Genomic DNA, 16,832 nt, shown 5'->3' on the forward strand with positions numbered 1-16,832 from the left:
CGAGCACAGAACACACCATGGCAGTAAATGTTACGTACCCAGGACGCTTTGATAAATGTTTACTTTATTAATCTTTATTATAAGGCCACTATGTACCATTCGCAGAATTCATTACAAAAATAATCACACTGTCCCACATTCTCTCACACTCCTGTAGGCACGTTTAGACAAAACCCTCCTCAGACTGGAGCTCGGCGCTCACACCACGCCCGTCCCCGTGACTTCGCGATCACACGACGTGGAGGCGACGCTGAGGGAGCGAAGGCAGATTCCAGAATCACATCATCGTACACCGCGATTAAAAAAAGTTCAGTATTGCGATATGACATCGACCCAGACCTGCTTCAAAACAAGACCGACTGCAGTCTCCATAGCAACCGTGATAATTAGATAACTGTTAGAGATTGACGTGGAACCACAACACATCAGTGAAGGCAGAGCTTAAGTCAGACACGATCAGTTCAGCTGATCATCTTGAGGACATCATGACTGGGTTCACTTCTTCAGCTGGACAGAGAAATACAGTACTAGTTTAATCACAAATTACCACAACTTCAGCTGAGAGAGAGTTAACATTAGTGCTCAGCTGAAGAAGTGAAGGAGAATCAAGTCTTGATTCCACAGAACCTCATCCTTAACTTCCATCTGGATCATTTAAACCACTTTAAGGCTGCCAGGAGAACAGTTAATATTCTAAACGTAAAAGGAGAGAAAAAAAAAAGTAAATCAATCAGCCCTTGATATGTATAACGACACCTGAACAGGCTGCACCCTAAACGGGTGCCCTACCTAGCAGCAGTACCGAAAACGACACCCGCAGCCCTGCACATCAACACCGGCCGCAATAACGGCGTCTGGGCATTTAACATTCAGTTCTCAGAGTGTGGCAGTTCTCCCCTTCATCTGCTAAACTCATTCAGAACTAAAAAAAAAAAAAAAAAGTGGTCACAAGCATTTTAGAAGAAAAAAAAAAAAACCCACACATGCTGCATTACATAAAACACAAGGAAATATTTACAAATCAGGTAAAACACAGGTACAGTATTGGCATTGTAAAAATGTTGGAGACGTGATCATCATGTGCACAATCGACCACAATTTTCAATGGCACGCTGGTGGAAACAATATCTTTTACATTTTATTTTAAACGTTGGGTCGCGTTGGTGATCAGTTTTAGCATTTACATTCCTGACTCTTTCTGTGTTGGAGAATTCCCATCGTTCTGTTCAGCACAGGAGTTTTATAAAAAGTTTCTAAAAAATAATCGTATGAAATCTTTGCTTCAGCTGAGGAACTTGTTCGCGCTCACACTGCGATCGCTCCTGGCCAGACTTCGTGAGGATCGTGAACCATCAGAAAGAATTTGGTATCAAAATGGAAGAGGTCGATCACAGACGTGCAAAAAGTCTTAAAGCTGAACGCATCAATACATCCGTCCTCTTTTTTTTGCCAACGAAGAAACAGATTCATTATTTACTTTAACATCAACCTGAAGGAAAAAAAAAAAAAAAAACATTACAATAAAGATGTCATGGCACTGCAGGGTCGTTCAGACTCCCCCTGGAACCCTAAACACATCCAAAAGGCCAAAATTTAAAAAAGAAAAAAATTACACAAAAGCCAATCACCCGGCCCCCAGCACAGCACAGCCACGCCCCCCCAGGCACAATGTAACTTTAACTAATGTAGATCTGCGGTTGATTTCATAACACCACAAATTTCACATATAATGTTTGAAAACTTATTTACATTCACCTCGTATTTTATGTTTGGAGTAGTACCCAGTCACTGCGGTGTGTGGGGCAGAAATTAGGGCTGCATACGTTTTAGTTCGAAAGATCGAGAGTAGTTGGGAGCTATGAAACAAGCTAGCTAGCTATTTACACTTTGTGTACACCAGCGACAACCAGGCAGCGCAACTCTAACCAGCGCGCTTGATTTAAACATCTTATTTCTGGTCTCTATTAGCGAGCTATTTATGTTTAGCTAACATGCCCAAAGCTCATTAAAGCTCTAACTACAAGCCAAGAGTTACCCCCAAATTATGGTGGGGGGAAACCCACGTGATGCTGTTTAAGCACCCTGTGATTTCTTGCCCCACCCCTTCAGCTTTCAGGAACTCCCACTTGGCCACACCCCTTCAAAATCTCCCATAGTGAACATTGTTTTAATGAGATGTTAAATCAGAACCGTGCGCTTCAGCAATTTACAGCTAATCGACGTATTAAGATGTAAATTACTGTAACTGACTGTAGTGCGAGTCTTTCTATTGGCAGAACGCTCTACATTACAGACCCGATTTCTGTTCTGCGACGAGTAAAATTACTATTTATTCACCACAAACCCTTTATGCAGAAAAAAAACCCCCCTCCTTGTTAAAGTTATTTTATAAAGGCCATGATGGCTAAATGCAGCAAGGAGACAGACAGACAGACAGACAGACAGGATGTATGGATTGGTAAAGCAGCAGCTGACATTATGAAATTTCTGATTGTGTTAATTTTAAAAACAGTCCTTTAGTCCCTAAAGCATGTTTACAGTACAAGGCGTGTGAAATAACATCAGGTCCGCCTCCTTCACTGAAGAACCAGAGCCTTTACCAATCAGCTAGTACCGTGACCCGTTACCCATGATCCTCTGGGCCTCGGCGCTGGTGTTCTGAACCCAGGAAGTTCAGTCAGTAAAAATCCATACGAGAGAGAGAAAGGAGTGCAGATTTGTGTTTAAGGCAACAATGGTGTGAATCTCTCCCTCTCGGACACACGAGCACGTGCAGAGAGGTACGCAGGACTGTCACTGTGTTTACGGGGGGACTGGAGTTTATAACCTGATTTATACATTGAAGAGGCTCCGCCCCCAAACCACACACTCCACTCAGACATCGACCCTGTATTGTGCGTGTGTCAGAGTGAGAGAAAGAGGTGTGTCAGTGCCCAGGCCGGTTCTCTGCACGCTCCTTCGGCTCAGGGTTAGGGGTCAGAGGTCGCAGGCCATCCTTGGTGCCGATGTTGACGGTGATGTTGGTGTAGAGCGGCAGGTAATCCCGAGACAGGAGTTCATACTCCACCGAGTTCATCCCGTCCAACTTCCACGTCTGCCGCGTCTTGGCCAATAAGCCAAACCTGCACCAGGAGGGGCGGGGCGAGACACAATATTTACTTATTCAGATGCAAAAAAAAAAAAAATTCACATAATGATCTTAAAACATACTTCTCTAATAATAATAATAATAATAATAAAATAATAACCACTTTAAAAAATGAACTCAATTTTATAGCATTTTAATTACTACTTAAGCAGTGATTCTCAAAATGCAATTTAATAATTATAAGTAGTAATTATCAACTACTACTTAATTATACTAAATTAAGTAGTGATTATTAAAATGCTATAAAATTTAGTTATAAGACTAGTTAAAATTATTATTAAAAAAGTAGTAATTATTATTAGTAGTAGTAGTAGTGGTGATACAAACAATTCATGGATTATAATTGATTTTAATAGTGAACATTGATAATTGTACTGAATAATAACATTAACAACAAGTATCACTAGTAGTATTATTGTTTATTATTAGTAGTACAGTTATATCAATTCACCATTTTAAACCGTTATCTATAATCCATGAGTATTTGTTTGTATTCTACCAATTACTACTTTGTAATAATTTTTAATAACATTTAATAATCCCTAGTACTTATTAATCACTAATTCATAAGTGGTAATGATAATCAATAATAATTACTATTACTACTAATTATTAGTGGTTGTTAATATTATTCTTATTATTATTATTATAACACTGTTGTAGACGATAAGTAATAAAACAACTTTTTGTACAAATTATTTATCTCATCTCATTATCTGTAGCCGCTTTATCCTGTTCTACAGGGTCGCAGGCGAGCTGGAGCCTATCCCAGCTGACTACGGGCGAAAGGCGGGGTTCACCCTGGACAAGTCGCCAGGTCATCACAGGGCTGACACATAGACACAGACAACCATTCACACTCACATTCACACCTACGCTCAATTTAGAGTCACCAGTTAACCTAACCTGCATGTCTTTGGACTGTGGGGGAAACCGGAGCACCCGGAGGAAACCCACGCGGACACGGGGAGAACATGCAAACTCCGCACAGAAAGGCCCTCGCCGGCCACGGGGCTCGAACCCGGACCTTCTTGCTGTGAGGCGACAGCGCTAACCACTACACCACCGTGCCGCCTACATCATCATTATTTATATGTACTATATTTAGAATTATTGTATTTTCTGGAGTTCTTTTTAATTGAGTTTTGAAATAAAGGTTTATATATTTATATTAAACTTAGTACAATAAACAATGTTATGTAAAAAAATGATGCTAATCACTATTAGTATTATGTCCTATAAGTCCCATTTTCCACCTGACTCGTGCGCATGCGCAAACCCCCCTGTGTTTCACTCCGGAGCGCTTGATCTCCAGCACGCACGCGCGCGCACACACGTGCGCACCTCGTGTCCGTGAAAAGCCAGTTTCCCAGTGGGCGTGTCCCCAGCGCTGCGTTATCGTCTTTAAACACATTTGTGTGATCCAACGCTTTTTATCGCAAACGATTCTTCTTATTTTGGGGGTATCTGTCATCCCCCAACAACTTGTCGTTAAACAGACAGCTTCCCATGATTATCAACGCTTTCTAGCGCCCACGTAAGCTACCTGCGTATCTCTCACTCTCCACACCGCACCACACCCACACTGCCTCCACCACACCCACACTGCCTCCACCACACCCACACCGCCTCCAGCAGCCTCCTAACGTTAGTTCTTGATCTACGGAACGCACAGAACCAATGCCGCCCCCAAAAGGTGCGCTGGTCACTTAAAATTACAGTTAAAAAAAAAAAAAAAATACCCCAAACCGGATGGAGACATTTCACTCGTTCGGTCCAATATTAAATTTAATACCTCCCTTTCAAAAATTCCAGTCATTCCAAACAATTTAAGACGTTTTTAGGCCTTGAAAACCGAAAGCTGTATTTAAGACTTTAAGGACCTGCGGGAACCCTGTGTTGGAACAAATGTACGGTGTGATTTTTCTTCAAACTCTTGTCCATCAAATATTAATCTTAAATATATTTGGGCGGCACGGTGGTGTAGTGGTTAGCGCTGTCACCTCACAGCAAGAAGGTCCGGGTTCGAGCCCCGTGGCCGGCGAGGGCCTTTCTGTGTGGAGTTTGCATGTTCTCCCCGTGTCCGCGTGGGTTTCCTCCGGGTGCTCCGGTTTCCCCCACAGTCCAAAGACATGCAGGTTAGGATAATACAGGACGGCCTTGGGCTGAGGTGCCCTTGAGCGAGGCCCCGAACCCCCAACTGCTGCTAGCATGGCTGCCCACTGCTCTGGGTGTGTGTGTGTTCACTGCTTCAGATGGGTTAAACGCAGAGAGGAATTTCACCAGTGTGTGATGAATAAAGTAGTTGTTCTTAAAAATTGTGTCCTAGAAGTGATACCATGTGGCCCTAGTTCATTTCCCACAGCCTCTTATTGTATAAGGTTACTGTGTGTGTGTGTGTGTGTGTGTGTGTGTGTGTGTTGACCTCTTAGGGTTGACCTCGTTGCCCTCATCCAGTTTGTGTTTGATCATCTTGTAGCGTCCGATCCTCAGAGACGGACGACTGATGGACATCCCGGCCAGAGACACGCTGAACCACACGGACACAGAGGAAAACGGGGTTTGAGATGTTACAGCACTTTTTCCCCTAAATCAGTGCAGATACAGTGCCTTGCAAAAGTATTCATACCCCTTGAACTTTCACATTTTTCCATCTTACAACCACGAACTTCAAAGATTTTTATTGAGATTTTCTGTGATAGACCAACACAGAGCAGCACAGAACTGTGAAGTGAAACGAAAATGATAAATGGTCTTCAACATTTTAAACAAATAAAAATCTGAAAAATGTGGTGTGCATTAGTATTCACCCCCCTGTCCTCTGATACCTCTAAATACAATCCAGTGCAATCAATTGCCTTCAGAAGTCATCTAATTACAGTGGTGGGCAAAAGTTTACATACCCCAACAGAATGTTTCATTTCTTGCCTATTTCTAAGAGAAACTGAATGATGATACACAAAAACCTTTATTTCACTTGTGGTTAATGGTTGGCTGAAGCTATTTATTGCATTCATTACTGCGTTTACTCTTTGAAAACCATGAAAACAACAAAAACTACCTAAATGACCCTGATCAAAACTTTGCATACCCCTGTGAATTGGCCTGAAAACCTGTACACAATTTGACAAACAGGACTGAATGGCAATTAAAGGCAACTACCTTCACCTGTGATCTGTTTTCTTCTAATTAGTGGGTGAAAATAAAAAAAGTCAGTAAATTGCTGGACTTTTGAGAGAACCTTTTATCCCTCATCCAGTGCTGCGCGTCATCTTTGAGATTGAGCCATGGGAAAATCAAAGGAATTGTCAAAGGACCTGCGTGAAAAGGTAGTTGAACTTTATAAATCAGGGAAGGGATATAAGAAAATATCAAAGCAATTAAAAATGTCAGTCAGCACTGTTCAAACAATAATCAAGAAGTGGAAAGTCAGGGGCTCTGTAGACACCAAAGCCCGTTCAGGTAGACCAAGAAAAATTTCACCCACCACTGCTAGAAGAATTGTGCGTGATGTAAAGAAGAAGCCCCAAATAACATCTGGTGAACTTCGAGATTCTCTGAAACAAGTTGATGTGGATGTTTCAAAGAGTACAATTAGGAGACTCTTGAGAAGAAATGGGCTGCATGGGAGAGTTGCCAGAAGAAAGCCCCTTCTACGCAAATGCCACAAAGAAGCCCGTCTACGATATGCCAGACTGCACAGAGACACGCCCCAAACCTTCTGGCAAAAAGTTGTGTGGAGTGATGAGACCAAAATTGAACTTTTTGGGCACAACACTAAACGTTACGGTACATCTGGCGAGGAATCAACAAGGCCTATGATGAAAAGTACCCCATTCCCACAGTGAAACATGGTGGTGGATCTCTGATGTTTTGGGGATGTGTGAACTACAAAGGCACTGGAAATTTGGTAAGAGTTGATGGCAGGATGAATGCAGTCACTTATCAAAAAATACTGGAGGGAAATCTACACGCCCCAGCCCGGAAGCTGCGCATAGGACGAACTTGGACATTCAAGCACGACAATGATCCAAAACACAAGGCCAAATCAACTTGTCAGTGGCTACAACAGCATAAAGTGAAGGTCTTAGAGTGGCCATCTCAGTCTCCTGACCTCAACATTATTGAGCCACTCTGGGGAGACCTCAAACGTGCAGTCCATGCAAGACAGCCCCAGACTTTACAGGAACTGGAGGCTTTTTGCCAAGAAGAATGGGCAGCTTTACCATCTGAAAAGATACTCATTGACAGCTATCACAAAAGACTTCAAGCTGTTATTGATGTTAAAGGGGGAAATACACAGTATTAAGAATTGGGGTATGTTTTTTTATTGTCATAATGGTTTAACCCTTTGGTGACTGACCCCTTGAAAATGGTTCCTCCAGGAACCATGACGTTTCAGTTGTCAAGACAACGGAAAAACTAAAATACAAAAACAGAAAGATACGTCACAATGCTCTTGTGCACAAAAAATGCTCTTGTATTTTAGTTTTTCCGTTGTCTTGACAACTGAAACGTCATGGTTCCTGGAGGAACCATTTTCAAGGGGTCAGTCACCAAAGGGTTAAAGAGAGTGTTAACATTTTCTTGACAATAAATGGCTTCAGCCAACCATTAACCACAAGTGAAAAAGGTTTTTGTGTATTATCATTCAATTTCTCTTAGAAATAGCCAAGAAACAAAACATTGTTGGGGTATGTAAACTTTTGCCCACCACTGTAGTTAATAGAGTCTTACTGTGTGTAATTTACTCTCAGCATAAATACACTTGTTCTGTGAAGGCCTCAGTGGTTTGTTAGAGAACACTGAAGAACAAACAGCATCATGAAGACCAAAGAACTCACCAGACAGGTCAGGGATAAAGTTCTGGAGAAGTTTAAAGCAGGGTTAGGTTATAAAAAAATATCCCAAGCTCTGAACATCTCAAGAAGCACTGTTCAATCCATCATTCAAAAATGGAAAAAGTATGGCACGACTGCAAACCTACCAAGGCATGGCCGTCCACCTAAACTGACAGAGTGAGCAAGGAGAGCACTGGTCAGAGAAGCAGCCAAGAGGCCCATGATCACTCTGGAGGAGCTGCAGAAATCCACAGCTCAGGTGGGAGAATCTGTGCACAGGACAACTAGAAGTCGTACACTCCACAAATCTGGCCTTTTTGGAAGAGTGGCAAGAAGAAAGCCATTGTTGAAAGACAGGCATAAGAAGCCATGTAGGGGACACAGCAAACATGTGGAAGAAGGTGCTTTGGTCAGTTGAGACCAAAGTTGAACTTTTTGGCCTAAATGCAAAGCGCTATGTGTGGCGGAAAACTAACACTGCTCATCACCCTGCACACACCATCCCCACTGTGAAACATGGTGGTGGCAGCATCATGCTATGGGGATGCTTTTCTTCAGCAGGGACAGGGAAGCTGGTCAGAGTTGATGGGAAGATGGATGGAGCTAAATACAGGGCAATCCTGGAAGAAAACCTGTTGGAGGCTGCAAAAGACTTGAGACTGGGAAGGAGATTCACCTTCCAGCAAGACAATGACCCTAAACATACAGCCAGAGCTACAATGGAATGGTTTAGATCAAAGAATATTCATGTGTTCGAATGGCCCAGTCAAAGTCCAGACCTAAATCCCATTGAGCATCTGTGGCAAGACTTGAAAATTGCTGTTCACAGACGCTCTCCATCCAATCTGGCTGAGCTTGAGCTATTTTGCAAAGAAGAATGGGCAAAAGTTTCAGTGTCTAGATGTGCAAAGCTGGTAGAGACATACCACAAAAGACTTGCAGCTGTAATTGCAGCAAAAGGTGGCTCTACAAAGTATTGACGCAGGGGGCTGAATACTAATGCACATCACATTTTTCAGATTTTTGTTTAAAATTTTGAAGACCATTTATCATTTTCGTTTCACTTCACAATTATGTGCTACTCTGTGTTGGTCTATCACAGAGAATCTTTGAAGTTCGTGGTTGTAAGGTGGAAAAATGTGAAAAAGGTCAAGGGGTATGAATACTTTTGCAAGGCACTGTACTAATCTGAACCCTGCTCGAGCACCTTTCTCTGTCACACAGCACCACCCCTGAAAGTAGGAGGAGTCTATCTGGAGGGGGTGTGGAATAAATTCACAGGTTTATGATGAGGTTTCATACAAACGTTTAAAAAAAAAAAGTTTGGCTGTGTGTGTGTGTGTGGTGTTGCGTCTCCATCACAGGGTGAAATGTTGAACACAAGCTTTGTTTAGTTAATGTGAATAAATACATTTAGAATGCATCGTTAAATCATACTACAGCTTTGCTACAATTCCACAACATCAAGGGCTTTTATTTTATCTCTCACACACACCCACCCACACCCCTCACCGGATGCCGATGTCATCGTCCTCACCCCCCCAGCCCCAGTAGTTGTTGGGGAAGCCGTTCATCTTCAGATAGTGTAGAGGACTCAACGCTGACACGCCACCAAAATACGCCTTATAGGGCAGTCTGAAACACAAAATACACCCATTATACACAAAATATGCCTGACAGGCAGTCTGAAGCACTAAATATTCATTATTATAAACAAAATATGCCTGGACAGGCAGCTGATGAACCAGAATACGCCTGATAGGCCAATCCCAAACGCGCACAATGTTTATACACCTAACAGGCCACCTGTAATACACCTCATTATCCACAGACTTCACCTTACAGGCAAGTTGGAGGTACAGTATGGAAGTCTGATACTATGGGAGAGACACTCAAATGAAAATGTACAATAATAAGAGCAGGCAGTGAATGAGGTGATGAACAGAGTGACGGGTGGAGGTCAGGGCCTGTTAATTAACCAAGCACCTCGAGAAAAGCCAATTCACTGACACAGGAAAGAACAGACTTATTAAAAGGTGCAGAGTTTAGTGTTTAAGGCGTTTCCTGATCTGATGTCATGCTGTCATTTTAAAGAAAACACCCCACACTCATTCTCCCCGTCTCTGCCGTCCCTGTAAGAATCACAGATGATTTGAGCTGAGTGATGTGGAAACGTTCACACTGACTTGTAGCCGAACTTGTCCATGGCGATGGCAGCGTGTTTGGGGTTTTTGTCACATGTGTACATGTTGCGGTCGTCCTCAGGGATCAGATCCACATCATGGAAGAACAGACAATCCCAGTCCTCCTCCCTCATCGCCTCACGGAACCCAATATTCATCAGCTTCGCCCGGTTAAATGTGTAATTACCAGCCTGCAACACACACACACACACACAAAGCAGTGTGACAATTCTCCATAAGGGGGAGCCACTAGCACTAAAACTCAGACGGGTAAGGGGACTGGATGGCAGCCCGATACTTCACATTAACTGTGCGCTAAACCCACTGAATATTCCAGAATATCAGACTCTCTGGGATTACAGAATAATCTCCAGCCTTAATATTAATACGAGACAGAAATATCAGAGCTACCCAGCAGCTGGTTCTGTTTCGCTGACCTTCAGCGTCTTTCTGACACTGGCTCATATATTCAGCTTCGTGGGTTTTTTCCTCAGGAAGTTTACCAGAAAGATTCACAGGGTGAGATTAGAGGTGTGCATAAGCACAAAAATCCAGCAGGAAACAACAAATCCATGTGAGGCTTATACTTTTCAGATACAGCAGATGGATATGAAGCTCAGTGGACCAATAAATAAATAAATAAATAAAACAAGACGTTTGTTGTCCTGCGCATTAACATGAAAAATTAATGATGAATGTGAACATTAGCATTACGGTGAGCAGACACCACTACATCATGTTTCCAGAGTTCATTAGTATCTGCCTGGTCAGGATCGACATGTTCAATATTCAACTACTTGGTTGTTTATATTTTGGGAAACAGAACTGACCGAATTTATTAGAAAACACTGCTATCCACTAGGGGGCGCTCCAAAGCTTTGAATCCCTACAGAAAAATCACAGCTTGGATTGTAATGATTTCAAAAAATATCTTCAGTTTCGGCTTTATTTTAACCAGAACCTGAACGCAGCTTTAGAAACAGGAATCACGAAAATACTGTGAGACATCCAAATCCACAGCATGTGATCAGATCTGCTCGAACATGTAGGACACGGTTCTCCAGTGCAGCTCTGAGAATGCCTGATAGAAATGGGAGAAGGAAGGTCATTTTAAAATTTCTGAGGAGGCTTGGAGAATTTGTCAAGTGCAGTGGAATTCAGCGAGCTCAATTACACGGAGAGAGCTTTGTTGGAAAATGCAGTAAGGTTTTTCATTACACTCCTGCAAAAACATCATCAGGGGAGTGGGTGAGCGTGCTGGAGACTGTGTGGGGGAAACAACACCAACCGCTGCCATAGCTTTTGGAAGTGCCAGAATATTGTGCCTTACTGGCAGGAAATATACAAACATTAATATATTAGGCATAAACATTCCTTTTAGTTGTGTTTTTAAATACTCAGGGGACATCCTGTCTGAAGGACGGAACTCTCATGATCGGAAACCGATGCAAATTCTTCTGGCTGCAAGTAAAATGGCTGTTACGAGGAAGTGGCTGAAGCCAGAGCTGCCCGCCCTGGGTGATCGGATAGAAACATTGCACGAAATTTATATTAAGGAAAGGCTGTCAATTTCCCTCAAGATCCAAAAAGAAAAAAGTTTTATTGCATAAAACAGCTCACTCTATTCTTTCTTTTGACCCATGAACCTGTAATATCAGAAGGGAAAGCTTTCCATGTTGAGTTGTAAATAATTAAACCTGCTGTTAGAAAAGAAAAGCAATGGAAGAGCCAGACAGTGAAACGGATATCAAATACACGGCACAGTCTTTGTTTTAAATGTAAATGATTTAAATGCCTTGCAATAATGTTATGTAAAATGACCACTGTGATATTTATGCTTTTCCAAATAAAATAAAAGAAAATATTGCATACAGGTACAAACAAAATTAACCGAGTGAGATAAATTATGACCCAGAAGCTCGTGATGAACTGGACAGATGTAGCAGAGGTTCCAGAACTTTCACGCCATGCCAACACGCTCACCCCGTCTGTCCCTCTGAGTTACATGTCAATCCTGAGATCGAGATGCTGAACCTCTTCTGCTCCTCAGACCTGCCTGATCCATCCTGGTGCCCTGTGTCTGGCTGGAGTCTCATCGCATCGCTCCTGTGGAGGACGGCCCCATGTGGACAGTGGAAAGTCACACCTGGAGGACGCTCTGGACTCTTACAGTAATGCTTTTATGGCTGAGGACTACAGTTGACTTGCTAACTTTAGGACTGCAGTTGTCATGAACAGTTTTGCACTCAAGTTTCCATCAATGAAGAGTTTATAACATCAACGAAACTGACTTCATGTTAAAACTGTTAATGTTATAGTCGTCATGCTGTCTGTTGTTGCCCAAATAAGGATGGGTTCCCTTTTGAGTCTGGTTCCTCTCGAGGTTTCTTCCTCATGCCGTCTGAGGGAGTTTTTCTTTGCCACCGTCGCCACAGGCTTCATGATTGGGGATAGATTAGGGATAAAATTAGCTCATGTTTTAAGTCGTTCAAATTCTGTAAAGCTGCTTTGTGACAATGCCTATTGTTAAACGCACTATACAAATAAACTTGACTTTCAACTGCTGGTGCTCACAGAGTGTTTCAGGGACTGGGTAGGGCTCACATTTAAAAAGTCTTCCAAACCTTCCAGTTTAGGCCACACCCACTTCAGGTTTAAACCCAGGTACAGGCATGTACAGTGACATTGTGTTACACAGCGAGTAAAAACACAGCCATGGTTCGTCAGAGATCTCAAAGCTGAACAGATCATCTATAATAATCGACAATAATATGCATAAAAACAGCCACACCCCCTCTGTCTACCTGAACACACCCATCCCAGTTCAAAACAGTCCTGAAAAACAAACTGACCAAATCAAAGCTCCAGGTTTATTTATTAAACATTAACTATCTGCTATTTAGCCTCCTCAATTAACTGTGTACTGTAACACACACACACACACACACACAGTGTGTTAGTTATACTCCTGACCTGGTGGATGACGTAGATGCCGTAGCTCAGCTGTTGTCTCTGGAGGAACGGGTGCAGGTAATACAGGAGGAACTTCAGATGTGATTCTCTGTTCCTGTGGGGAATGATTATAGCTGTGCGATGCCGGGCTTCGCAGTCCGGCGGCCTGTAGCGGCCCCCGCGCACCACCAGTGGATTCTTCCTCTCCACCTGAGAGAGTGTGAGTCCTGAGGGGAAGCTGATGTGGATCGGACCACCTGCCAGGAAAAAAAAAAAAAAAAAAAAAAAAGGGGGGGGGGGGGGGGGCACGTTAGCATATGTTTTTTTATAATATAGCTGTAACTGTACGTTGTGATATTTGCTCCTGTGGTGGTCGTTACACACCAAATTGTTGACTTTGAAAAATGTGCAATAAAAACGGATTCTAGCTTAATAAATTAAAAAAAAAAAAAAAAAAAAAAAAATCAATAAATCCACTGCAAATTTACTGAAAATATTTTTGTTGAGCTTTTGGGTCAGGATGGTAGAACAGAAAGCAGAGGTCAAGAGAATAGGTGTGTGTGTGTGTGTGTGTGTGTGTGTGTGTGTGTGTGTGTGTGTGTGTGTGTGTGCGCACGCGCTTACTGAGTAGTGGAGATGTTTTTGGGCAGTAGTGCATGTCATCTTTGTTGGGCAACAGCACCAGTTGGGACAAGTTGGCGTAGACATCAGCGCCGGTGCGGTTCGTCCCGTGACCTGCCCCCAGCCCACTCACTGTATCCGTTTTGCGGAAGATCCGTAAAAAGTAAGTGACTCTCTTGTGGTACGCCTCTCGGGACAGGAGGGCCATGACGATGAGCTGCACGCCAAGCAACAGGAACAGATAGTGCCACTTGGAGTTGAAGGTGAGCATGGTGAGTCCGGTTCACTCCGCAAGGTGTTCACAACAAAAACAGGAGCGAGTCTGAGGTGACCCCAGTCTACGGAGGTTTCATATCTGATAACGGAGATGATACGCAGCAGAGCGTCCGTTAAAGCATGAGGGTTTTAATCGAAGCTAAAACATGGTGGAGATACAAACCTACAAACCCAAGTGGTGATCTGTCAGAGCTGATACAGAAGGCACTGGTGGAGGATAAACACCAACGACGGGTGATCCGATTTATACCCGTGCAAGTTCACAGACGCAAGTTATGCACGAGAGTGGGCATCGCTGGGGCCGGTTCATAACATCACTTCCTGCTCCGAGGTGAACATCAGAAATAATGGAAACAGACAAGAAAATTCCAAGTATGAAACAAAAAGGGTGCGTGTGTATCCAGCACACACCAATTCATTTAACCACAGTTCAGAGTGAGGGTCTGTTGCTGTTGGCAACGCAGGCTGGGCCAATCACAGCTCACTGTCTGAAAGAAGGAGAAAAAAAAGGGTCAGTTTCACTACTGCAAAAAACCAACAACTGTTACAATTTCATGTGAAATCAAGCTTCAGGGGAAGTTCAGCAGTGAGGACGAGAGATATTCCACAAAATGAAGTGCTAAAGAGAGACGATCAGAAACATCAGGAGGTGGAAACGAATTAACAGGAAAGGAGGATGGAAACGGAACAGGATCCACAGGACGGTACAGAAGGAGACGGGTGGAACGGGATGCAATAAGGATGGCATGGAAGGAGATGAGACAGGATGGCAGGTGAACGAATGGATAGAGGGATGGATGTGTGAACAATGAACAGATAAAAGCAAAGGGGAGGAAAATAAAGATAGTACTAATATGGTAAGTACTGTGAGACAGGGGGAAACTAGTCTGGAAAAAAAAAATGTTCTGAGACTGTTCTCTCTCTCTCTCTCTCTCACACACACACACACACACACACACACCTGCATTAAGAAAAGAAAAGGAGGTGGGGGGATATTCTAAGGGGAGAAACAACACAGAATATCTGAGATTAAAGCTGTACATTTACGAGAGACACTCCAATATTCTCCAAGATGATAAAACCATAAAATTTGTGAGAAAGGAAAAAAAACCACTGGAAGTGTGTTTTTGTAAAAGAACTTGGCAAAGTTGGATCAGTGTCTTTGTACCACAGACGCCGCGGCAGAGCCAAGAGACATACAAGAGATTTTCCCCCTCATAAAATTTATGACTTTGCATTGTTGTTGTCGGCTCCTTCGAGCTCGAAAGATCACGGTGATCTGCACCAGGGATCATCCATCAGTTATCGAGTTACAGCGCCTAGTATGACTGTATAGGCCGATGCATGAGCCACACGGTCTGCTATAGTTGCTGCAGGTGAAGTTGCTTGGTCGGTGTCTGTTGGCGCTGACTGCAGTCTCCGCTGTCGTCAGAGCCTCCTCTCCCCCCACCGGGTCTCTCTCCTTAGCTCAGCTTTCTCAACGACGGCCTTGGTGGTAGACCACCAGCCGGCGCGGTCTGAGGCCACCTGCCCTCAGGTCACGCTTGCACACGTCCTTGTAGCGTAGTGCGGGTCGTCCTGCGGGTCTGGAGCCTGTGGCCTGCTCACCATACAGCACGTCCTTTGGGATGCGGCCAGTGCAGGCGTCTCTGGGTCAGCATGGCAAACATGCTGGGCATCCCTGCCTTGGCCAGGACATTGGTGTTGGTGGCACAGTCCTGCCAGGTGATGCCCAGAAGTCTTCTGAGACCGCGCATGTGGAAGGCGTTCAGTCTGCGTTCTTGGTGGGAGTAGAGGGTCCATGCTTCGCTTCCACAGAGGAGTGCGCTCAGCACACAGGCCTGATACACTCATTTTGGTGTTGGTCGTGAGCATGGTGTTGTCCCAGACTCTCTTCACAAGACGGGCCATTGCTGTTACTGCTTTGCCAATCCGCATGCTCAGCTCGGTGTCGAGAGAGAGGTTGCTGGAGATGGTGGAGCCCAGATAGGTGAACCTATGCACCACTTCAAAAGGTGTGGTTGCCGATGGCGATGTGGGGAGCTCTGCTGACGTCCTGGCCCATGATGTTGGTCTTCTTCAGGCTTATTATGAGCCCGAACTCATTGCAGGCGTCTGCGAAGTGGGTGAGGAGTCGCTGTAGTGCTTCCTCGGTGTGGGCGGCATCGTCTGCAAAGAGCATCTCTCTGATGAAGGTGCAGAAGGTCCTCATCTTTGTTCAGAGGCATGCCAGGTTGAAGAGGCCCCCCGCCGTCACTCCTGGTGTGGAGGAAGATGCCGTCTTCGGACTGTCGGAAGGCGTGGTGCAACAGCAGGGAAAACAACACCCCGAAGAGAGTCGGAGCGAGGATGCACCCCTGCTTGACACTGCTCTTGACTGGGCAGGGGTCCGAGGATGATCCGTCGTACTGAACAGTGCCACTCATGTCATGGAAGGATGTGATCATCCTCAGGAGCTTGGGGGGGGGGGGGGGGGGGGGGGCATCCAATCCAGCGTAAGAGGGTGAAGAGTCCTTCTCTGCTGGCCAAGTCAAACGCCTTGGTCAGGTCGATGAAAGCGATAAGCGAGGGTCGTCTCTGCTCACGGCACTTCTCTTGTAGCTGTCTCAGGGAGAAAACCATGTCGATGGTCGATCTGGCCGCTCTAAAGCCACGCTGTGCCTCTGGGTACACCCGCTCGGTGAGGAGCTGCAGTCTGTTGAGGACAACACGGGCGAAGGCTTTGCCGATGATGCTGAGGAGTGAGATACCGCAATAGTTGTTGCAATCACTGCGGTCCCCTTTGTTCTTGTACAGCGTGATGATCTTGGC

The 16,832-nt window shown here is 44.2% G+C and overlaps 1 protein-coding gene across 8 annotated transcripts in view; it reads right to left on the reverse strand.

Moving 5' to 3' along the window:
* Positions 1–47: 47 nt before the first annotated feature.
* si:dkey-199f5.8 (beta-1,4-galactosyltransferase 3) overlaps positions 48–16,832 on the reverse strand; it is a 37,956-nt gene continuing 21,171 nt past the window's right edge. For 7 of the 8 annotated variants that reach the window (XM_060900496.1, XM_060900493.1, XM_060900492.1 and 4 more), the window contains exons 2-7: positions 13,749–14,509; positions 13,146–13,381; positions 10,176–10,363; positions 9,502–9,624; positions 5,574–5,678; positions 48–3,122 (exon numbers count right to left, since the gene is read on the reverse strand). In XM_060900496.1, coding sequence (XP_060756479.1) covers positions 2,927–3,122; positions 5,574–5,678; positions 9,502–9,624; positions 10,176–10,363; positions 13,146–13,381; positions 13,749–14,016 — 1,116 coding nt within the window. In that variant the 5' untranslated portion in view covers positions 14,017–14,509 and the 3' untranslated portion in view covers positions 48–2,926. The remainder of the gene's footprint in view (positions 3,123–5,573; positions 5,679–9,501; positions 9,625–10,175; positions 10,364–13,145; positions 13,382–13,748; positions 14,510–16,832) is intronic. The other variant, XM_060900495.1, reaches the window with a different exon arrangement.

The sequence above is a fragment of the Neoarius graeffei genome, chromosome 19 (genome assembly GCF_027579695.1).
Source record: "Neoarius graeffei isolate fNeoGra1 chromosome 19, fNeoGra1.pri, whole genome shotgun sequence".
Lineage (NCBI taxonomy): Eukaryota > Metazoa > Chordata > Actinopteri > Siluriformes > Ariidae > Neoarius > Neoarius graeffei.